At 40.0% G+C, this 25,669-nt stretch overlaps 1 protein-coding gene across 1 annotated transcript; it reads right to left on the bottom strand.

The window, feature by feature from the left end:
* Window positions 1-1,715: 1,715 nt before the first annotated feature.
* On the bottom strand, window positions 1,716-14,885 carry LOC127784047 (D-aminoacyl-tRNA deacylase-like). The gene is made up of 10 exons (XM_052311226.1): window positions 14,651-14,885; window positions 13,217-13,400; window positions 12,755-12,897; window positions 12,614-12,677; window positions 8,750-8,802; window positions 8,282-8,337; window positions 7,335-7,403; window positions 5,594-5,779; window positions 5,308-5,443; window positions 1,716-2,285 (listed from the first exon to the last, which is right to left on the bottom strand). Exons 1-9 carry the CDS (start codon window positions 14,750-14,752, stop codon window positions 5,356-5,358), a joined length of 945 nt encoding a protein of 314 aa, XP_052167186.1. The 5' UTR covers window positions 14,753-14,885; the 3' UTR covers window positions 1,716-2,285; window positions 5,308-5,355.
* Window positions 14,886-25,669: the final 10,784 nt, after the last annotated feature.

The following is a 25,669-nucleotide window of genomic DNA, read 5'->3' as shown; positions in this document are numbered from 1 at the left end:
GTATATTTATTAAAATATGGCCACTTGATTTAGTTGGCCGGAACAAGGCTTGTCCTATCCACCAACTTACCCTTAACTACTCTCTCACCCTCAACCATCCCTCAACTAATAAAGCGCACCAAAGTCTTTCCTATTCAATCTTAATCTCTGCTAAATAACTTAGCAATATTCAATATTTTAGATAGAGAGAGCAACATGTTTTGAGTTTTAACTCCATTTTACAATGGAAAAAAAAACTCAAGAAAGCTCTTGTCACGCATGTAGGCCTTAGGCGGAGGTTGTCTGATCGCCACCTACCAGGTTCAAATCCTAGGGTCCACCGATAAAACATGTTGGTTTCCATGCGAGTGATCTTTGAATAGGAATTTACTAGGGCCAAATATGTGCTGTTGGTTTCCATGTCTTTAACCGTGTATCAGGGGCACACTCGCAGGCGTGTGCATGTGGTGTTCGTGTGCATGTACATCTGATGTGTAATTGAGAAAAAAAAAAAGAGAAAGGACACTTGGCATCAGCAAGGGCAGCAGCCAGCTGGGAAGAACAACCATCGGCTTTCCAGTCTCCTCTCTTCCATATAATTTTGCCTCACCATGCCTATGCTTTCACCCTTTTCCTAATTATTTTTGGGAGAATAGCTACTTTAGTCCCTAAAGTTTCTCTATAGGATCAGTTTAGTCTTTGACCTTTTAAATGGTCCAAAGAAATTCTTAAACTTTGTCATAAGGCCTAGAATAGTCCTTGGATCCACCAAAATCATCATATGGATATGCCATGTCATCATTCATGCAAAATCGATAATGAATTGTCCAATTTACCCTTACGTATATCATAGAAAAATAAATATAGGTGTGAATTAGACATAACATAGGAAAAAAATACTTCTCCTTTTTTTCACCCTTTTGAGGTATATTTTTGCTCTTACATATACCATATTTTTTTAACTTTTTCTTTTGTTTTTATTTTCCTATGATACATGTGAGGGTAAATTGGATAAATCATATAGATTTTACATAGGAAGGTGACGTGGCATGTCCATGTGGCGATTTTGGTAGGACCAAGGACTATATCAGCCCACATGACAAATTTAAAGAAATTGTTTGTACAATATGAAAGATTAAGAACTAAAATGATCCAGGAGCGAAACTTTAGGGATCATATTGGCTATTCTCCCTATCCTTAATGCTTTCTACTACCTCTGTTTCAGAATATAAGACGTTTTGACTTTGGTCAAAGTCAAACTGCTTTAAGTTTGACTAAATTTGTAGAAAAAAATAATAACATTTTTAACTCAAGACAAATTTATTATAAAAATATATTCAATTATTGATTTAATGAAACTAATTTAGTATTAGAAATATTATTATATTTGTCTATAAAGCCAAACTTGAAGTAGTTTAACTTTAACCAAAGTCAAAACATCTTATAACATGAAACGGAGAGAGTAACTTCTATGCTTACTTAACTATCCAGTCATCCAGAATTGTAGCCGGATAGCCTCTCTTGTTATTGTTGTTCGGTGATAATGAAACGGGGGTGGTAACACGTAACATCGCCCCCAGTTTTTGGGTGCAGTTTATTAGTTTCAGAATTGTGTGCAATATAAACGTGCATATAACTAACGTCGCCCTGTTCAGAATATATGCCCTTTTATGCAGGTGTAACAGTTAAAAGGTTGAGCTTTCATTGCTGACTGCTAAACTATATAACAAAAGGTTTACACTGATCATAGAAAAAGTTTGTTCTATAATGTGCACACATAGTCATTTGTTACTTTGGTAGTCATACTATTTATAATAAGAAAAAATGTTCAAGAGTTCCCTGTTGGAGTCCAACTAGTTGCATCCCCAAAACAAAGTACTCTCTTTGTTTCATAATACAGTAACCTAGTATCACTATTGTCCAGATTTGTAATACTAAAATGTGTCACTTTTTATATGCGATGGAGTAGCTGAGGTAGCAATAGTAACAGTTTTATGGGTCTCTTTTGTACTAATTTTTATTTGGCCACCATATGCACAAACCTGAGAAATACTCCTACTAGACAGCTAGTATATGAAAGCCTAGATAACGTGCTAGCTGGATGGTTTGCTGCCACCTTTCCTGACATGACTCTAGACCGTTTCTTCAGAGCAGCATCGATCCTGGCTTCCCTTGCAATATTAAGGATGACTATTGCTTGCTTCTCACTTCTCATGTGTAGCATCCAGGAACATTAACATCATCAACTCACGAGGCTGCATTCTCCTTTGCCTCCCTGGCACAGGCTGTACCTTTACCATTTGTCCCTGCACATATGCCAGAGCCAGACATGCAAACTGTGAGTCACACAATACAAGCCTATGATACACGTAGAAAGTGAGTTTACAGATGTCATCTTAGGCCTTGGTTAGTTGAATATCCTAGCTAACCCATGGGGAATGAGCCGGAACACTGGCCAGCAAAACAAGGTCTTAGCTGGGTATATAAACCACAGCAAGGGGGGTTAACCTGCTCACCCAAGCTATCACTTTTGGGTTAATATTTTTATTTTGAGAGACATCTAGGTTTTCTCTTGCTCTGTTTTTATTTTTTTAAAAAAAAACATCTAACTCTAGCTAATTTTCTGAGATTTAATTTTAATTTGGTTGAAAGGTTTATGTTAGAAGTGTTATCTATACTCTATACTACTTTAAATGATGCTAGTGGTGGTGTCCAACGTCAACAAGCTGACATATGAATCCATAAGGTCTCCACACGTGAATGCTTTTGCTCTGAATATGGCATTATATGCCTAATCAACTACCTATGCTATAAACTTGTAGCTTTTGCTTTTGCTTTTGCTTTTATCTCTTATAATATCCGTTGCAACACATGAGCCTTTAGCTAGTATATAGTAAAATGATAGTTGTAGGCACTATTGTTACCTGAGTTTTAGGAGTGAATACCATAACCAATTACACCTCATGAAAAAGAAACCATGTTTGCAGTTGTTGTGCAGCCGCAGGAGTGAAGTTGTTCAGTCATCCATACAAAGAAGAGTAAGGTTAAGAAAACCCATATTCTCATGTCAAAATTGCAGAAAACCCTACATACTACGGTTGTGGCACATAACACAGGTATTGTGGTCTCAAGGTCTCATAAAATCTCATTTTTCATTTAAATGCCATGCAATACATCTGTGAATATTATCGAGTTATTTATTAGTACTTAATTAATTACTCTAGCTGGATAAATTTATCAATGCCTTGAACAAAATAGGTCAAAGTGGATAAAAAATAACTAAAGATTTTAATATGGTTGGACCTTTGTGAAACCTTTAAACCAGGACGGTGACTAGCAGGAGCTTCTAAGCTCTGTGATCTTTTGTCTAAGGCTATAGTGCTAGGATACTAGGGCCGTTTTGTTCCTTGTGGGTGTGTGGTGTTGCTGTTGAACTTTTGGGTGGGTGGGTGTCGGAGTTTTTCTCTAACGCTGTCCACCTTCTTCCCTCTATCTTAATGAAATGATATGCAGATCTCCTGCGTGTTCTAAAAAAAATCCCCTTTGATTTTGCAACTTCAATCATAAAACCTGGGTTTTGTTATATATATTTGCTTGCACGAATACCAAGAACAATTGTGGCATTTCCTATATTTCTGCCTTCCTAAAATGTTTCTGGGGCCAGTTTGACAAAATATTAAAGCAGCATTGTTAGCTGATAATGTTGTGTTTTCTAGTTTCTACTATAAAAATGTCGGATGTTAGCAAAATTCAACAGAATATTGGGTAGGCCTCAGATAGGCCAGCAATTTTGAGTTAATGAACTACTATTTTGCAAATTTTCAGGACTTTCTCCAACAGAAGACATGTGATCTAAGCAGAAACAAAGAAAAAAATAGAACCAACAATCCATGATACTGGTATCGTTAGAAACTCAAAAGACTTGAACAAAGATGAAAATTGACATTTCCCTCAAATTATATATTTACATAATCTGGGCGTGTCAATCTCTAGGATTTGCCGGCCTAGTCTTCGAAGATGCTCATAGGTAAGGGTGAAAACGGGGCGGGTATTTCCCGCCCGCCCGCCCGTATTAATACGGGACAAATTCGGGTCAAAAATTTGGATACCCGAGTGCTTACACGGATATCGGATTCAAATACGGATTTTTTTTGACGGATATAAGATCGGGTTCAGGAGGACAGTATCCGACGGATACAAAGTATCCGGTAAATTGTGCGGGTATTACCCAGTTAACTACCCGTATATGACCCGGACTGCTACCACCACCAGGCATCAACACAATTGCATAACAGCCCAACAGCCCAAAAGGCCCACCGAGCGCTAACACTCAGCCTCAGGTCAGGGAGGCGAGCAGGCAGCAGCCAGAGGGCGCCGCACGCCGCACGCGAGCAACCAATCACAGGCACAGGCATACAGCCAGCACCGCCGCCGCGCATGCTAGCCGCTAGGCGATGTGCTAGCTACTAGTGGCTACGTTGCTGCGTACCCGCGCCCGCTGGCCACTGTTGCACATCGCCGGTAGATATGCGACAGCCGTTTGACTGCCGCCGACCACCGTCGCAAGGCCCCGCCGATCACCGCCGAGGCGCCGACCATCTCCTCTGGTAGTCACCTCTCAGCAGCTCATCCAGGCCCAGCCATCCAGGTGAGCAAAAGTTAAGTGTTTTATTGCCCTTTCTCAACATCACCTTACGACTTGAAGGATTTTTTTCTTATTTTACTTTTGTTGTTTGGCTGTAGGATTAGGATAGAATGGCTAGTGGTGATGCAAACACTAGTATCTGTGCAAGCACAGGTGCATCTCTGGCTGGTACCGAAGTGTTGGCACCAAATGCATTGGTACTACACGATGCAACCACAGCCACTTTGGTTCTGTTGTGCTGATAGGCATTACTATTCCCTACGCCTCTAATATATTCATATTATACATATATGGACTGGTTGAACGCCTATTGCCTATATGGTATATATGGATGTTGCTTTGATTTCATATCCGAATAAGTATTCGCAACCGATAGTGTTTGTATCCGTCTTGGTACGTATTTGTTCCGTATTTATTCCCGATATTATCCGTGCTTGTATTCGTATCCGATAATATTCGTGCCCGACCCGATCCCGATTATGAAATGTGGGTTAGGATATGGGAAGGATGAGATCCGACCGAACCCGACCCGTTTCCACCCCTACTCATAGGGGTAGGATTTGCGTGCGTGCGTTCATAGGGGTGAGTGTGCGTGCATTGTGTGTCTGTGTTGTGCTGTGTAATTCTCAAAAAAAAAATTATGCAGAAGTGAATTTGGCACCAAAACATGAGTAGAAGCAAACCTGATATACGACGCAGAAAAATTTTATGTGGACACCTGCTGCAGCATATTAGATGAAATCATTAGGTTTTCCTATCCTTATGTTCAGCTCCTGCAAGTAGCTCATGATTGCATTCTTTTGCCAGCCCTTGAAGCTCCTACAAGTCAAGCACCAACTGATAGAATTAGAATGTTAAACTAAAACAATTCAAGATTATTATACATCAGAGAAGCACAAGTTAATGAAGTAGCATCTTTTATACGGTTAGTCGATTAGATATCACCGACAAAAAGGATATGGCACTTACTTTTGATCAAGATGTGCTATAACTTGACCACCAGGAAATGCTGCCTTCGTGGCATCATATGAAACTTTGATGGAATGCTTCCACATTCCACCAACATCACTAGAACTTTTTCCATTTCCTTGAGGTGACACTTCCATAGGCAATGAGTAACCAGAGAGCAGATGACCCACCCATATGCCATCTTTGCTGAAATATTTCAAGAATGTAACACAATGTTAGAACACACATTTCTTCTTCCCCTTTGTACAATACATGGCTAAGTGCACATAGACTGAGATAACAGTTGGAAAGGAGTTGCAATCAACTGCAGATCCAGTTCAGCAAACAGCATATTGTACCGACACTTCGGGAAAAGTCAAGAGATAACAAATAGTTTGTCTGCTGTATGCTAGTTCATTTTTTCTAGAAAGGTCAATAGGTTATCCATTTAAAACAGAACAACATCAACCTTAGTCCCAATCAAGTTGGGTAGATTAAGATCAAATCCAAGTCAAAATCAGATGAAACAAAGGAAAATAGAGCTAAAACAAAGATGGTTTAGTGACAGAGAAAAACAATATTCACGATCATGGTTCTGAGGAACATGGATAGCTACTTTCCACAAATCCAATCCAAAGCCAATTCTTTGGATATATTCCATTCCTTCAACTTCAAATCTCTTATAACTGCTTCTACCTATGTTGTTTTACATGATCCCTGCCTCTCCTTGTATATTTGATACATCTTACTGGGGGCCTTCTTCGAATATATTGCCATTTCTAGATATGCTGGGTAAGTTTTTCCTCATTCGGTCCCAACCCTGTAATCTAACTGCCTAACATATATTGTCATTTATAGTCCTCGATAGTTTATCCGTTCCATAGATAAATTTTGTTAACGAAGCATTAAACTTACAACTCTTGTAATTGAAGTAGATAAAGGAACATGCTTGTTCAGATTATCAAAAATGCAGAGAGAACAGGATGGATGTCATGGGCATTAGACCATAAGGCCAAGGCCCATGGACAGCCCATACCGGTAAAGTTAGAGATAAAATTATTAGTTAGTTAGTTAGAGATACGATAAGATTAAATCCTTACTTAGGGGTCAAGTTGTACCATCTATATAAGGATGGGATTTTATCTATCCTTAGGGGTCAAGTTGTACCAAGGATGGGATTTTATCTATCCTTACTTATAAGGATGGGATTTTATCTATCCTTACTTAGGGGTCAAGTTGTACCATCTATCAATTAAGCAATGAATATCAATTAGTCTAATCTCTCCCCCCCAATAATGTTCTTCTCCCTAGCCTAAATCTACATCCCTTCTCCAGGAGCCGACGCCGCCCGGCTATCTTCCCGGCGGTGTTTATCCCGTCATGGCCTCTGGTCATGACAATGGACTACAAAAATACCCACCCACAGATAAATTTCATCGAGATCAATATCATAGCTCTGAGTTTGGTGTTAGCGACCAATTTTATTTGGACCCAACCACCAACCATATATCTACAGGACTGTACTACAGACATACAATTAGATTGAAATTTACAATTATCAACACAATAGTTTAGACTTCTTGCTACAGTTCAATACATAAGTCAAATGATTCTCATACAATATGGAAAAAGTTTGAAATATTCAATGTGCATTGTTTTATTAGGCAGGCATCTCCTTTACAGAAGGATGAGATACATTGCAGGCAATGCATCAATAGAAGCTGTCTTAACTAATAAGCCATAAATTCACATCAGTGCTTACATGACAATATCCATATGACGAGGAGCATAGTGACCACCTCCTATACCAAGTAGAACTTTTTCACTATTACTGCATCGCAAGAAATAAGGCTTAGTGCTTAAAACGGAAACAAGAATAAGGAAAGGATACTTACTTAGAAGGAAAACAAACATCACCATATCAGATACTCCCTCCATCCCAAACACAAGTTTATTTCTAGGCTCTACCATTTATCCCAAAGTAAATTCATTTCTATCACCTTATCCACCCTTGGTCACCACAAAATGAGGAGTTTTATCCTTTCAATACCCCTTACCTTCCCACCCACCAATTCTATTTTCCTATTAATGAGGGCAGTTTGGTCTTTTTTCCTCCATGCTAATTTGAATCCCAGTGGCTAGAAATAAAGTTATTTTGGGACAGAGGTAGTACTAAATAAACAGATTAATGCTGCCATAAAACAAGAAAATAATATTGAAAAATTATTGGAGACAGTTTGTGACTTAAGGGGCAATAGCAATTGATCCACTGTTAACCAAGCAAGAATAAAGGATCAGTATTTTTCTCTTCCAGAAGTTATCGCATCCCATTCCATCCTTTTCTCTAGGAAAAAGAAAACTAATTTATTTCAAACCATGTCTTCTAGTCATCTTCTTTTGTTATGCATTGTAGTAATACTAATGACAATGGGAACCTAGGTTGCTTTATTGTCGAAACATTTTAGAAACATAATCACCGTGTAGTATATAAACATTCCGTTTGACCAAATTTTAAGTGTGTCAATTTCCATATAACAAATTAGACTAGTACTCAATTACCCTAGTAGCTGGCTAGTGAGTTCAGAATTTTCAGTTGCAACTTACTATAGTCTTCTTAATCTCAACTCCACAAAACCAAAATGAAAAGGTCTCTAACCTACCACAACGATTATAAAATTCCACAAAGGATAAGAACATATGTGAACATACCCCTGCCAACTTCCAACAGTATTTCCTTCATCAAGCCCTAGACCTTTCCAAAGAACCTGCAAGTAATGGAAATATTGGTTTCATATTTTCCTATATTGTTCTTTAAAGCAATATTAATAAATATAGGTAACATCAATATTTACAACTTAATGAATCTTTGATCAACACAAACAGTAGTTAACCAACTGCACTTTGGTAAATGCTGCATATTGAGTATAGTAAAAAGGGTTTCGGTTAGGCATGATTCAGAAGTAAAAGATAGCATCCATGAAAACAGGTAAAAGCTGAAATTTCAAGCAGCATCTGGATACGGACAATGCACAGAAATGTGCCAAGAAAAATTATATCAATTTAAACCTTTTTATCACATATAATCTTGTGGTTCAAACTAGATACCTTTAGTTCCTCTTGGAAATCAAGTACAAAGAACATATACACAGTAGAAGAGAACAGAGAAAATTACTCAACTAGGGCAATCGCCTGAGCAGCATCTTGCCGACACCAATATTCTTCAGTACTTCCTGAGAAGAACATTGGTATTAGCAATTTTGGCTCAACACATCAAATGGAAGATAGAACTTATTATTAGTTTTTCTCTTTTTTTTTTTGTACAAGAATCACTTGTTGGAATTGGATGGAGGTGGAGGGTGAAGTTAATATCAATCAAGATTACATCAACCTACTGCTTTATTGTAAAGAGATAGATTAGGAGTCACAGCAGAGAGGTAAGGATCTATTTGTGATAAACTTGGAATGCAGTATGTGGTCTATTGAGAAATCAAATTAAGGCTAGACATTCTGTTACCAAACAGTTAATTTTCTCACAATGCACTGCCTTTTCTATTTATGGTTGCAACTTCGATTAAAAAGAAAATCAGTTTGCCAAACACCAAATTTTCCAAAAGTAATTGCACCAAAGGAATTATCGTTATCTGGGTCTTAATACAAAATGAAGCCTTGTCTCACTTTCTACCTTTCAAGAATCAGATGCTAGAGTTGTCTTCCATTAAATTATCAGTTTCTAGGATTCAACCCTATAATCTCTTTTAGATACCTACTACCTCCGTCCCCTAATATAAGGGATACTAGAAAATACCCCGCGCGTTGCTGTGGGATTTGTAGGTAGGAACATAAGACTATATATGCGGAGATGCAAGGCAAATGCAATAGATAGCCATGGAAAATGATTATTTTATTTTATTTCAGCAAACAATACTCCATCTACTTTTGATAGCCATATTTCATCTTGGCACACAGACCAATGATAAGTAATTCTACTTATCATCCATTTAAACATGCTACTAGCCATTTCTCGTAAACAAGCGATTCATTAATATTTACATTTTTCGATGCCCATGTAGCCAATCTTGTGTGGAAGAATGGAGAGTCATGCATTAAATCCGAGAAAATCATTAAGATGATAGGTTGTTGAATTGAAATATGCCTTCAAAAATAAACTTTTCAGATTTAGAAATATGACTATCAAAAGTAGATGGAGGGAGTATTTAGTATTTTGTTGGAAGAAATATAAACGGAATGCCCGACAAAGGTGAAGTTTGAGATACAAATATCTCAAATAGTTATAGCAATGTAAGAGAGAATAATTTTGATTATTATTGACCTTTCTTCAGTTAAAATGGTCTACATGTGAGGTAATCTATGTTTTATGATTAATGTAAAAAATCCATAAACATAGTGCAATCCCTTACTAACTTATTGGATCAACATCGCTCAATCCCTTACCATCCTATACCATAAAGTAAATTGAAAGCCAAAAAATTAAACATTTTCTATCTTTGGAAAAAGTATAGCTACCATATCTAAACAAAGCATCAGAAACTCTCTTAATTTTTTTTTCTTGAGGATACTAATCATTAGGGCAGAGAGATTGTATCGATAGAAACATAAATGATGAATCCCCTATTATGTTCAATTGTGTGCTATTACAAAGAGCATCCTTTATATTCTACTAAGAAAGAAGGGAAAGATAAGGATTAAGTTACATCCATCACAAACTGTAGCTTATTAACCCGTATGTTAAGTAAGAACATCATATAGCAAAGAAGGTTAGCATGGACAGATGCAAGGTGCATCCACCATAGGATGCAAAGGGCGTTGCCCTTCATCTAAAAAAAATGAACAGATCCAAGGACCAATATTTACCTAAATTAAGTTCATTGCTGAACTCAGTCCCTGATAGTCTGCAGAAAATATGATATTGTTTTGTTCTTATGGAAGAAATTGCAAAGCAAGTAACGTAGGGTGGGCATAATATAATATTTGGAAAACATGACCATGAATGAAGTAGATACAATTAAACATTACCGATTGTATTGTTGATATTTTTCTTAATAGAGGATTCATATAGGAGGAAATATATGCTGCAACTGCTGCTTTGGATGGCCATGGCGACTGACCTTAGCAGTAGCCCAGAGCTGCTGCTACAACGACAGTATCTAATCTACTAATAGCAATGATCTGCAACCGGAGTATTCAGAAATAAAACAAATTAAGGTGCAGCAATACATAAAACCGGTATATGCATATATATGATCTTTAGAGTCGTCATATAATACCATGATCATGAATTGGCTCCTTTAACAAATTGTACATACTAAATAAATTTCAATGTTGTTGAATAGGGACAGTATAAATCTGAAGAAGAAACAAATCCAAATAAATGTCAGTCGTGTTGAATAGGGACGGTAGAAATCTGAAGTGACAAATCCAAATAAATTTCAATCCTATTGAATAGGGACAGTACAAATCTGAAGAAGAGACAAATCCAAATAAATATTGGGACTGTGGAAATCTGAAGAAGAGCCGAAACCAAATCAATACTCGTATGTCCTTAATCCATTGATAATCTGGTATATAACATGAACAAATCAATCGAGTGCGATTCAAAGGAGAAATGTAAGCCAATAAATTGAATGAACATATATGGTTATGGTTCAAGAAAAGGAGGAAGAAGCATACCTTTGGTAGATGAATATATACCCCTGAGGTTTCTTGAAGGTGAGGAGGCGGCTGAAGCTTTAAAGGCAGGGAAAACGAATGGAACGATGGTTTCCAGTGTGAAATAGTATGCAGTAGGAAGTGAATCGGGCAGCGTGTGAGGATTCGACCGAACAGGATGTGGAGGATGATAGTTTCTTGAAGTTGAGGAGACAACAACTATCTTGATGACAGCTATAAAGTTTGAGCGATCGAACCACGACGGGTGAGCGGTGGTTTCCATTTGGAGGTGAGCAGTCCAAGAGCTGGCGGGGAACCACGACGCTACGCAGGATCTGGAAGGTGAGGCGCCGGCGCCGCACTCGCAGTTTCTAGCGGCGCAGGGAGACGCGACTGCTCGAACTCAAGAGGGTAACGGGAATGGTGGTGTGGATGGAGTGTGGGAAGATGCGGTGGAAATTGGGCCAAGGAGTGTGGACTGGGCTTGATGGTGTGTAAAGTTGGGCTTGTTGGCCAGCAAAAGAAAACAGAGGGACTGCACATTAACCATTGATATTTGATCCAATGGATTGCCAACAGATTGACCGGGAGAAGCGCTTGATCGAGATCCAATGGCTAGGAGAAAACGGGGTGATGTGGAAGCATGAGGATGCAGAGAATTGCTAGTAGTGGGGATGATTTGTATAGGTATATAGGATTCACTATTTTTTTTGTAACGTTTGACCACTCGTCTTATTCAAAAAATTTGTGCAAATATAAAAAACGAAAAGTAGTGCTTAAAGTACTTTGGATAATAAAGTAAGTCACAAATAAAATAAATAATAATTCCAAAATTTTTTAAATAAGACGAATGGTCAAACAGTGCAAGTAAAATGTCAAAATTCCTTATATTAGGGGACGGAGGGAGTAAATGTGTATATAATTTTGCTAGCTGACTCTTCCCTGCTCAAGAAGGTTACACGTATCTAAGGCAAACTATCTAAGTTTACACAAGTACACAACTACAAGTGGAACATGATTAAATTAAAAGTTTCAAATTTACATGAATGATCAAATGATTACTAATGCTTAATATTAGTTATCTGTGAAATCACAAATTCTTTTTGATTATGAAATGCCCATTGCAATAGTTGCAACTATCCCCCAAAAAAGTCCTAGCATGTGTTTAGGCATTGATGATTGACATTTGGGAGGCAAAGAGCACAAAACAAATGTACAGCATGAAACACCTGAGTAAGCTAATGGCGCAGATGTTTCTGAAACTATAAAAGACATGTAAAGGGCAATGACAAAAACCAGTTTGTAGGAAGCTTTACAAAACACCCTACCATGCATGCTAATACAGAGAATATAAGCATGGAAGTAGATCTATACCTATCTCAACAAACATCGTTGGTGTATTGGTGACTGGTCCATGGTGAGTAGCTTCCAGTGTAATCTTCACAAGCAATAAGAATTAGAATTTTAAAAGCAGAAAGTTCAGAAGAAGAAAAAAATCATCAACAGAAAAGGTACCTCAAACTCTGGAACAAGACCTTGGTCTACCGCAATCTTTTGCATCAAACGGAGCCATGGACCAATTCGAGGATTGGGCAGAGCTGCCCATCCTGGTCTCCCTCCTTGAGGTGGCGTCTCATCTTCTCCTAGATGTGGCACACCTTAAGGTGCGACACACCAAAGAAAAATGACACCATGTTTAATATAAAATAATTGAATACATGTGGTACTATGAAGTATGAACCATTAATTTACACAAATAAGCATATGTATTGCACTCAAAAAAGTACAGATGCATTATTTGTAAACAAACAAATAACAAAATACAAGTTCAGTACCTTTTCAGGTTTATTAACCACCATTTATGTCATATCTTATTTAGGTATTCAATATAAGTCAAACACAGAAAAATATTAAACATTTAACAGAGCCAGGGATAAACAAGAAACATATAGCACTTTATGACTAAAAATAACCAACCGATTGGATGGACAGTAAGCGCAGGACGGTTGGAGACAGCAGTGTGTTTGCTGAGGAATATGACCTCAGAAACAGCCTCTCCAGTGGCTGCCTGCCACCGGTTGTCAAGATCATCCTCCGCAATGATGCTGCGTTCATGCTTCAATAGTCGAACATCCCCGTTTGTAAAGCTCTCCATCCCCTCCTACAAAACATATACCATCAGAGATTTATATGGAATTGTCGCGGCATTCTAACAAATTAAAGAACTGCAAAATGCCAGAAACATAACATCTGATGGATGTTAGAAAAAAATTGTAACAATAATTTTTGAAGCTAAAACTTAATAAAACAAACAGAGTCACTGGAACATAATAGATATGTGTTGGTGTACATGATCTGCATTCTGATCACTCATTGCCTTCTATGTTGCCTGAAGTAGGGAAAAGCAATTTACACGCAGACAAAACCTTGGAAAGTTCAGGGACACCGGATTCTGACCAACTCTTTTTCGACATACCATTATTTATCACTGATGATAGAAGAAACATAGCACTGTTATTCTCCATGGTTCTGCTATGCGTCTTTAGGAACAGGTTTATCAGCTCCATAGTCACCTAAATCTGGATTTATTTGTTGATTGAGGCAGATATATTTTCGCAAACATTTGTTCTGATGAGGCTAATTGATCAAATTGGTGACTTACCTTCTTCTGCCATACACTTAAATTAGCAAGTTCTATTATTCAAAGGTAAGAGACAGATTCCCCCTAATATTTTATGGAGGCGTATAGCTGTAAGTGCACGATATCTGCTTGCATTATTCATGGATAAAAGCTCGAGTGTCATCTTTAAATATATCGACGTTCTTATATATTATCATACATACAAATGGTTTACCTTTTCCTTGTCACTAAAAAGAACAGTATAGACGCCACTCTCCATTTTGCTGTGACTCATCATGTCATGTCAATTTTAATGTGGCAGCATGTGGACGGTAACTATGTGACAAAGTCCAGAGGAGCTTGAAAAGCTAAGGGCAATATATATTTTTATACTATCAATATCCATTCATGAATTAATTTGCAATGATGTAAAAACAGATTATAACATCCGGAATAGTCCTGCGATCTGCGTAGCAACTAGTATGGACATGCAAATCTCTATCTAGTATCTGTAATTGCATAAACCCGCACCAAAAGCGCATCCTATAACCTGGGCACCTGGCCGCATATGCTTGCAAAGCTCAGAACAGAAGAACAATTCCAGTCTTCAGAAAAGAAAACGCCTGCCGCATCGAACAAGATACCTGCTCCACAACCATAAACACTAGCCATAGCCATGGCCCAAACCCTAATTAAGGAGCAGCGCTTCCCCGTGCTACACTACAAGTCTTGGGGAATTTGAGATTGGGGTGGATGGGACTAGATAAGATGGGGGGCGGTGGGTTGCTTACGGGGATGGGCGGGCCGGGAGACCAGCCGGGCATGGCGAGGAAGGCGGCGGCTGGGCCGATAGACGCCGGGTCCGACGCCGTCGCCACCACCAGCACCACCATCTCCTCCTCTTCCTCCTACTCCGACTCCGACCACGCCTCCCTCTCCTCTCCTCCACCAGAGCACCGCTCGCGCTCGTGCTCGGCTGCTGCTTCTCTTGTCCAGGAGAAAAATCGATAGAATGCCGCTCCTCTACGGTGGGCCGTGGGCTTGATAAGTTGTGATTTGTCTAGGGCCTATTTCAACTTCTTTTCTTATCTTATACTCCGTAGAAAAAGAAAAGAACGAAAATATTGAAACTCAATGTATAAAATGGAGTTCTATACAATTTTTCCTTTTTTTTTATTTTTGACAGTAGACGTAGTCACGTAGCACACCACTTATACACACAGCACCATACTTACACCCTAAGCGTAATATTCGTGGGTACTACGATTTGAATCCTGGTGGGTAAAGTTGTGAACCATCACACCACTAAGGCTGTGAACCATCACACCACTAAGGCTGCATTCAATAGGGTAACATTGTGAGATAATTTGTTTTGTTTTCCGCATGCACACTTCCCAAACTATTAAACAATGTATGTTTTGCAAAAAAAATTCTATATGAAAGTTGCTTTAAAAAATCATATTAATCCATTGTTGAAGTTTAAAATAGTTTATACTCAATTAATCATGCGCTAATGGCTCACCTCGTTTTGTGTATCTTCTCTTTTCCTCTCTTCTCAAACTCACCCTAATGCTTTCTTCATTCTATTCATTTTTTTTTATTTTCAAGATAGGGCTATTTTTATGATATTCCATGTAAACTTACCAAATATTTCATAAAACGGGTTTTCCGACTAGAAAAAGCTTGATTGTTTGCTCTGCGGGGAAAAGTGTTTTGGTTTACATATTACACCGGATTTTAACTTCTTATGATAATCTCTTACTAGGAATAATATTTGTTTAATTTAGTCTCACCCATCATGTTAGATTCATTTTTTTTAGTTTGCGTAGGCTCTCTGCCTAAAGTTTTTGGTCTTGATTGGCAGGATGCGCACTTTGCAACTCCATACAAAATGTACCATAGCAGCGTAAATTTTGAAATGACCAAATGCTGAAAAAAAAAGCTCCGTGCAAATGCTGCCAGTGAGTAGCATATATGTTACTGCAAGTTTGCAATTAATCCGCTGTAGACCTCTTTCAGGTTAGCATGGAAGAGCATAAAAGCAAACAATGTAGAGCTAAGGCTGTGTTTAGTTCACACCACAATTGAAAGTTTGGTTGAAATTAAAACAATATGACAGAAAAGTTGAAAGTTTGTGTGTGTAGGAAAGTTTTGATGTGATGGAAAAGTTGAAAATTTGAAGAATTATCTTGACGGCCTAAATATGCAGCTTCATATTCGAAGCACCATAGCCTTAGGGTGTGTTCGGCACCCCCTCTTCCCAACCCCTCTCCCTCTTCCATGCGCACGCTTTTCAAACCGCTAAACGGTGCGTTTTTTGCAAAATGTTTCTATATGAAAGTTGCTTAAAAAAATTAAATTAATCCATTTTTGAAAAAAATAGCTAATATTTAATTAATTACACGCTAATGAACCGCTCGTTTTTCGTACGGAACACAGCCTTAGAGCATCTCCGATTCAGGCCCAAAAGTTACTTCCTTGGATTTGGACTATTCTAAAAAATTTTAGACCTAAAAATCTATTTCATCTCCACCTAAAAATATAATCCCAAAAATTAGTTGGTTGACCATATAGGATTGGATGGGCCCATAATTGTTACCGACGCTTTTTTTTGCTTTTTTTTAACATATGCACGGATCAAATCACTCCTGATCCTGCCACTGCCCTTCCTAACGCCGCCGGCTCCTGCTGCCGTCAGAGAATCCCTCGCCGACCACGGTTGTACTGATGGAAGATTTCGCCTCTAATGTGGAAAAGCGGAAGGCTAGCTAATCCTCTACACGACCATGACATCAATTTGAAGGCGATCCTCATGTTAGGATTTTCTCCTATTAATCACGTTCTTTTTTTTAATTTGATCTGATAATATCGCTAGGGGAAAAAGTTTCTGTTGGTGATGAATAATGGTTTGGCAGTTAATTTGATCCGTGATGAATCATACTTACTCTTGTTTCAAGGACTTGTGGATGAATCATCGTCCGATGATGACGATGATTTTTTTTTGGGCGCAGCACAAATCATGCATAGCTATTGGCACTCTGTCAATATATCAAAACATGGTGGGTATGTCATGGGAAATGAAGTGGTTGATCGCAACAGAGAAACATGACACTTGAAATTTTACCAAGATTACTTTTTCGATAATCCTACCTATGACCTAGTTTTATTCAAGCACAGGTTTGTATTGAGCCAATTTTATTTGATTTATCTTTGTTATATGCATAGATATGTATGTCTCATTAGTAATGACTACGCAGGAATATAATGAGCAGACCCCTGTTTCTTCGCATAATTAATGCAATAGAGGATCAAGATGACTATTTTGTGCAGAAGATAAATGCAATCAGTATACTTGGGTTAAGTTATCATCAAGAGATCACTGCAGCAATCCGTCAGTTAGCTTATGGTATAGCAGCAGATGCTTTGGATGAATATGTTGGTCTTGTAGAAAGTACCGCTATAGAGAATCTGAGAAGGTATGTGAAAGCAATTGTTGAAGTTTTTGAACATGAGTACTTAAGATCACCCAATGAGAACGATACAACTCGATTACTTGCACTCGGAGAGAATAGAGGTTTCCCTAGTATGTTAGGCTCTTGTTAACGGTGAAATTTAGTAAGCCCCGAAGTCATCACAGGCCTAGAGTCAGTATTGGCTTCAGAGTCATGGAATCGGCCGATAGGAATTATCAAGTCGCCAATAGTCGGATTCTTAGTAGATTCGGTTAACGAAATTAATCAATTAAAGGAACTTTATCCAGAAAAGACTGAGTTGAAGGAGGATGCGGCATGACAGTTTATCTATTAATTAGGAAGTGTCTGTTAGTTTCCTTTTATATTTAAGAAAGTGTGTTTAGTATCCGATAATGATTTTATGTTTTCCTTTATCTTTAGGAAAGTTTCTTTCTTCTCCAACAATGACTAGTATCTACTCATGGGTATAAATATTTACACCCGGGGTCATTGTCAATTATCTCACATATCAATGCAACTACTCTCGGCACATTGCCACCCTCTTTCCCGAGATTTTTACTTATCACGGCGGAACTTGGCACCTAACGTGGGGCTGCATCGGTTTTCGATCTCCGATGAAGGGGTAAGTCCTACGTTCCGCCGGCCCTGGCAATTGTATCGGCTACATTAGTGTTGTTCAAGGCTGCATCGCTTCGATGTCTTGGATCACTCTGGTTCGGTTGACATTTTTTCGTACCTATTTATCACATATATTAGTTAATCTAGTTTATCATCTTAATTTGATCATATCGGCTGAGATTCGTTTTAGGGTTTATGCTGGTATTGACTAAATTATCTTACTAGATTAGATTAACTAAGGTATCGATCACCCTAAAAAATAGTCAAAGGCTTGATTGTTTAGACTTTATGCTTCTTTGCATACTTTGCGATGCATCATCCCTAGTCGTACTTAGAATCATAAAAGCTAACATGTCTTTGATTATAATAAGGGTTTCATCAGGGTTTCAATCGATGAGTTCCAGCCGATCGGCTCTTTGGTGATCTTCAATTTATATATCTTGTCAGTTGTAGGATCAAACTGACTGTCATGCCTGCATCTCATCAAGATTTGGACCTGCACTGGACCTAAGCAGATCTTCCAGGCCATTGTGTTCGTCGACTTAGTTTGTGCCACCACAAATCTGACACCATCGACCGAGCGCGGATTTTTCATCAATAGCTCTATAGACCGCATGCATTGAAAGTGTAAGAACTGCCCTACGGAATGCTAGGGTATGTACTAAGGGCACGTGCATGAGCCTATAATGATTCTAGAAGTCGTTGCTTCGAAAGATCTCTGGATTTGACACGCTTCGCTTTTTTTGTTTGCACGGATCTCATAACGATATCAATGTACTTCATCGAATCCCCACTATTTGCATTGCAATTTGGAGGAGATCACTTCGGAGGTGTTCAGCTCGTATAGGTGCAGGGCTAGCACCAAGATATAAAATTTTGATATTTCATTATTTTGTTTTAGAACATGTTGTTATGTTTATTTTCTACTTCAGTTTGGTGTGGAACTATGTGATGTTGGTCGTTGTACGTGCTTAACGCAGTGGCAGGGTTATCTCACTACCAGAAAAAGGGTTTTTTATGGCTGTATCGAATTTTTTTCGTTGGCGGTCACATGAGAAATCGACCTGTAAAATTCTAACGAGGGGTGGAGGGTTTAGGACCGCCAACGAAAATCCATTTTCGTTGGCGGTTGCTTAAGAAGTCCGCTTGCAAAAATAACCCTTTTTTTAACCGGTGTGCCTCTTAACTAGATTTTTGCTGGCGGGTACTAAAGAGCACCGCCCTTGAAAAAATTCACGCACATTGAAAAATCATTGCCCATTACAAAAATCACCACCCACCACTCCTTATCCACACCGCTCCAAATTACAAAAATCTCCTTTGGTTCACCAGCATCCATAGTACAAAAAACCGGACCGGCTTGGCGGTTGAACCGGAAAAAACCAGAACCAGAGGTCTGGGCGGCTCGGTTTGCTGTAAAGACCGCCCCTGCATTTGAACCGGAATAAACCGCCTGAACCGCCAGTTTTCATGTGAACCGGTGAACCAGAGCGAGCCGAGCCGGCCGGTTTGTCATGCCAAGAGAGGATGGGCCTTGATGGGACAGTCTAGGCCTTGTGCACGTGCATGTTGTACTACTGAAAATAGCAAGAAAAAGGATGGAACGGGGGTTCGAACGCTGGTTGGCTGGCTAAAAGCCCTAGGCATCCACCACCCAGCTAACTTTCACAAGTGATAAGAAGAGAATATGAATACAATATAACACGTCCGGTTCAACATTCGAACCGTGTGAACCGGCGGTTGAACCGCTGGACCGGTGACCCAAGGACTCGAGCGGTTCGATCGCCGGTTCGGTTTTTTCAACTATGCCAGCATCCTCTCCTCCCCCCTCCAGATCCACCCACCAGCATCATCTCCTCCTCCCTCCCCATAGGCAGCAGCGGTGGCTCTAACGGCGGTTCTTGGGCGATGGCGGTGGCTCCGACAGCGATGCGCAACGGTGACGGCGATAGGAGGCGGGCACTTCTTCTTCTCCTCTTCCCCCTCCCTCTCCCACGATCTCACCGCCACCACCTCCTCGGCGGCGGCTGGGCTTCCCAGATCCGGTGGCTCCACCGCCAGATTTGACAGTGACAGTTGTGGGGCTTGGTGAGGCGAGAGGAGCTCAGCGGCAGTGAGGTCCGATGAGGTGGGGAAAGCTCGGTGACGGTGGAGCTTCCCACATACGGTGGCTTCCTTATCTGATCCAGCGGTGGGAAGCATCAACTGCTGCTCGGTCAGTGACGGTGACGACGACCCCCTTCCTTTCTCCCGGCCAGATCCGTGGTGGAGGCAGATTCGGTGGCGATGCTTCTAGCTGTTGTTGTTGTTCTTTTTTTCCATGTTCTTTTGTTTGTTCAAAATGCTTGTATGCGTGTTCACTTGCATGCTAATTGCATCTAATGAACTCTCTGGATGAGGATTTGAATCGTAGCCTGAAAACTTGGATGCGAAAATCTGAGTTATTTTCTCTTTTTCTTTGCGAAAATATATTTTGGGGATTTATTTTTTTTCATGGAAAATCATTTTCGCTGGCGGTTTGCTTAATCTTGCCGACTGTAGAAGTCGATTTTCGTTGGCAGTCCACTTAACCATGCCGCCAGCGAAAATCTATTTTTGCTGGCAGATGAAGCCCGCTTGTGAAGATAGCCTATTTTCTCTGGCCTTTGATCGCATGTGATTAGCTTAGACGCCAGCAATTGATGCAGCAACGGGGGGTTCTCGATCTTTCGATGAGAGGAGGATAAACTTTGATTTGGGGGAGGACACGACGTTGGCGGTCCGACTACAACTACCACAGGGGTGCTGCGCCTTAGCAACCGGTATACCGACTCCACGTTGTTGTTGTTCTTGCCGTGCCAAGAACAACCTTGAACCTACAAGCAATCGAAGAACAAGCAAGAACAAGTTGACAAGGAAACAGCTTACGGCACTTGTCAAGTGATGAAACTGAAACAAACCAAAATGGGGTTCTGAATACAAGTATCCGGGTGGTCTAGCCAACACACGCGAGTACAAGAAAGTAGCTGCAGCTAAACTTACATCCAAACAAAACCCAAAGTGCAAAATGGTGGCTGCTAGGAGTTTATATAGGTGGAGGAATGACCAGGAGAGGAGGTGGGAGCAAACCCTTGGTTTTGTGGACCCCTAATGGGCTGTAAAGATACAAGGCCCAAGCCCAAGTTTCTGATGTGAAGAACTATTTTCGTCATCCTGAGCAGCCTGGGTCAAATTTGATGGTGAGGCCACACATAGCTGAAAGTAGACGACGAGATCTTTCCAACAAGTACTCATTTGCCCCGTTTGCCCTCCGGAGTGAAGAGCATTGACTTCATCAAATCAGCGCTGCTAGTGCTGCTTTCGATCTGGTTCCTCTCCCATATTCCTAACAACAAGTAGATCACAACAACCATTTAGTAGCACCCAATTCTGAGAAGAACTTGTATGATTAGTTAGGAATGACTTTACCTGATAATTAAGTTCACGAGCTCGAGCTCTAGTCATTGGTCCTTGCTGTGCAATAGGCATGGTTGTATCGTTGGAAGGGATGTCCTCATCAGGTGGTGGAGGCAGATTCGGTGGCGATGCTTCTAGCTGTTGTTCTTTTTTTCCATGTTCATCTGTTTGTTCAAAATGCTTGTATGCATGTTCACTTGCATGTTAATTGAATCTAATGAACTCTCTGGATGAGGATTTGAATCATAGCCTAAAAACTTGGATGCGAAAATTTGAGTTATTTTCTCTTTTTTTTTGCGAAAATATATTTTGGGGATTGGGGATTTATTTTTTTATGGAAAATCATTTTCGCTGGCGGTTTGCTTAATCTTGCCGACTGTAGAAGTCGATTTTCGTTGACAGTCCACTTAACCATGCCGCCAGCGAAAATCTATTTTTGCTTGCAGATGAATCTCGCTTGTGAAGATAGCCTATTTTCTCTGGCCTTTGATCGCATGCTATTAGCTTAGCCGCCAGCAAAGATGGATTTTAGCCGCCAGAAAAAGCAATTTTTTTAGTAGAGCCTATTATCTTCTTTATGGATTAAATCCATTTTGCATCGATTGAATATACAACCGCTTATTACAAAGGCCTTAGTTAAAAGTCAAGGATAAACGTATTTAACAAAGATGACACATTAAAAGCCAAAAAAATGAGGAAGAAATTTGTATGGTTGTTGGTCGTCTTCACACCTTTGTTGTTAGACCCAAAACCCCAAGCTAACATGTTAGCTTGAATAGTACATGCATGTAACTATAGTTGGAGATTTATACTATGTCATTTCTACAACTAAATTATTTTAAGAAAAACTTTTTGGCTTTAGTCATGCGTCCTAAATAACTCAAAGAAGTAGGCCCGGCCTTCCCTTCGAGGACGAAATCTTCAGCATATACTTAGGAAAGGCCCTTAATCCTTAGCATATACATACTCCTACTACAAGAAAGTTAAAGGGCAAAATCTAGAAAGAAGGTAGATTAGTTGCCACGGCTAATTATTAATCAAATCAATCAACAAAAATACAAAAGGTTAAAGGTGCTAAATCCAGCTTGTAAAGCAGGGTTGCGGCGTCAGCTGTGCGAAAAGAAAAGGAAAAAAATAGGGGACAAAAGATTCCTCTCCTGCCAATCAGGCGATCACCCCACCTGTGTTTTGTATTAGCTGCTGCGGAGTAAGGCTGTGTTTAGTTCCACACTAAAATTAGAAGTTTGAAAAAAAAGGTAGAAGTTGGTGTGATGCTGTGTTTAATTCCGAAATATTTCTTTAAACTTTCAACTTTTCCATCACATCAAAACTTTTCTACACGAGCACTGCTATGGTGCTATCTACTTGTAGTATTCTACTACAAGTAGAAGCAATCTGAGCCATTAATTTATAAGGGCAAATTAGTATTTTACTAATTTACGGTTAAGGGTAATTTTTAACTTTTATTTTTTTCTTAATAGTAGGATCAGTTCGTCTGTGTCACCGCTCCTTTCGTTCTCGCGTGCGCCCGACTCCGGCGGCAGTGCCCACTCCGGCATGTGCGAGCTCCTCCGTGGCTCCGTCGAACAGATAATACTACAAAGAACTACTGAACTCACCATGATTATCTTTAAAACCTATTTGATTAGTTTCTCCACATGTTGTGTTTTCAGTTCTTAAATAATTAAGCCATTAACATCGCTAAATTTGTCCAAGGATGGTACCGAAGTATTTAAGTTCAGAGTGGTCATTTGCTCAGTTCAGAGCGATGCTCAAAACACCGTAATATTGATTGGCTTCGATGGCGTTGAAATCGTTGAATTGATCTGACTTCTTGTCGTGGTTCAGGGCTTCAGGCTCGCTGGTTATATGTCTCCTTCTCGGGTCTGGCGTGGAACGCGTACTGATCTCCAGCATTTGAGCCGCTGGGCAAGGAGTAGCCTCCCGAGGCTGATCCCCCGCCGTAATCCCGCAACGATCTCATGGAAGCACGCCGCCGATCTGCTCATCGCATCTGCTCCCCCACACTCACCCTAAACCTAGCACGGCCCAACGATGCTCAAGTGTTTCTAACTGATATGCAAAATTACGAATTCAACCATCCCCGTCCATATTTTTTTGGACAATTATACCCTCTAACGTTTCTACTGCCGCTATTTAAGATAGTAGTATAATAGATCTGACCCATTAGATATAAAACGATCAACGGTTTTGATTAATTTATACTCCGAGTAGAAAGCAACGGAGTGGGACTCTTTCTACACACATAAAACTTCTAACTTTTCTGTCACATCGTTTAAATTTCAACCAAACTTTCAATTTTGGAGTGAACTAAACACAGCCTAAGTAGAAAAATTTTGATGTGATGAAAAAGTTAGAAGTTTGAAGAAAAAGTTGAGAATTAAACAAGGCCTAAGCTTCCACTGTCCCCGTGCTGTCCTATTTCTCTCCTTTGATTTTGCACAGCACACATTGCTGTCCAAAGCATTGACTTGGATGTCCAGTGGTCAATCCTTACGAGTCCCACGAGTGATCACCGGTAAGTTCTTTTACAAGGAACATTGACCAAATTTAAACTTGGAACATTGGTCTTTTACAACAGAAGTTTGCCTGGTCCAATTTTACAACAATTCTAGATTTCAGTTGACCGAAACCTTTTTCTTTTTTTTTTTTTTACAATTGCTTATTTGACCCCGTTTTGAACAGTAACTATTAATTTGACCATACTTTTTTGAAGTTTGCTTATTTGACCATTCTTTTCAAAAGTGAAGCTTCCGTCTGACCCTGATTCGCTAACTCCGTTAAGGTTAGATTTCTTTTTTTTTTAAAAGAAAATATTTCTAATATTACTAATGCCCAAGATGCCCTCCAAACCCTATCCAAACCCAAGACTCTCTCTCTCTATCGTGCGGCGGCGGAGATCTGTGGGGGCGGCGGCGGCGAGGGGGCAACGGCTATGTTGGCCGCGCGTCGAGGGAGCAGTAGTGGCGGACGTGCGAGGAGGGAGGGAGCGGCGGCGGCATCGGCAGCATCGGCGTTGGCCAAGCGCAAAGGACCGGTGGCGGCCGCGTGAGGAGGGACCGGGGGCGGCCGCACGCGGGAGGAGGGAGCGGCTGCCGCGCTCGAAGCGAAGTGAGGGAGCGGCAGCGGCTGCCGGGCTCGGAGCAGAGGGAAGGAGTGGCAGTGGGGCTATTGCCGCGCGGAGGGGCGACAGCGCTGGTTGCTGCCGTGGGGGGGGGAAGGGAGGGAGTAGGGGCAGCAGCGGCGACTGCTACTGTGCGGAAGGAAGGCGAATGCGGCGGCGGCGTCGGTGTGCGCAGCAGGGAGGCGGAGGCCGGCGCGCGGCGAAGGGAGGGAGGGGAGCTGGGCCTAGCGGCGACGGCTGGCACCGCCGGCACGCGGAGGAAGGAAGGAGGCAGCGGCAGAAGAAGAGAGAAGAGAGGAGGAGAGGAGAGCAGAGAACTGACGGGTGGGTCCCACATGTAATAGGGTCAAATGAGTAAGGGCAAAAAGGACATTTTATGCTCCAGTTAACACCGTTAGAAGCCCTTAACAGAATAGGGTCATACTGTATCTTCAATTTTGAAAAGAATGGTCAAATAAGCAAAGTTGATAAAAGAGGGTCAAATTGGTAGTTAGGTTTCAAAAGAGGGTCAAACGCGCAAATGCCTTTTTTTTTGTCATCTAAAATTGTACACCACTAAGTCTAAAATACAATGTGCTACATAACATATAACTTAGTTACTTCTATTGTTAATTTTATTAATATAAATGGTATTAATTTATCTTGGGTAATTTTACATTTAAATTGTAAATGTCTATATGTTGTAAATTTATTTCATATCTAGGTTAGAACAACTATTTATTTAACCTTTATCTAATAAATAAGTGATTGCGGAGTGATGAGAGATTATATTTTATCAAGATTTTGAAAAATGACCAAAAGTTTTCTTTCTTCATACGTGCATGACATCTGCGCATCATTTATTAATAAGAAGAATAATGGTCGAAAGTTTTTAACTATGAAAGATCTACAATCCCATTACTATTTTCTTACTCTGACCCAATATGACCAAAACGTCATAGTTTTAAACTTATCTAGTTACGACTTACGAGAACAAAATATACAAACTTTCTATAAATCATTGTATGAGGAACGTGACCATGCAAGATAAGTCATTACAATTTAGTACTACTAGCTAAACACTGAATTTGGTTAACCGTACATGTTGCAAATCAAGAGTTTTACAGATGGGATCCTCTGCACTGAAGGAGAAAACGCAG

The sequence above is a fragment of the Oryza glaberrima genome, chromosome 9 (assembly GCF_000147395.1).
Source record: "Oryza glaberrima chromosome 9, OglaRS2, whole genome shotgun sequence".
Classification (NCBI taxonomy): Eukaryota; Viridiplantae; Streptophyta; class Magnoliopsida; order Poales; family Poaceae; genus Oryza; species Oryza glaberrima.
Note: the sequence above shows the minus strand (reverse complement) of the source record. Positions and strands in the feature narration are given on the sequence as shown.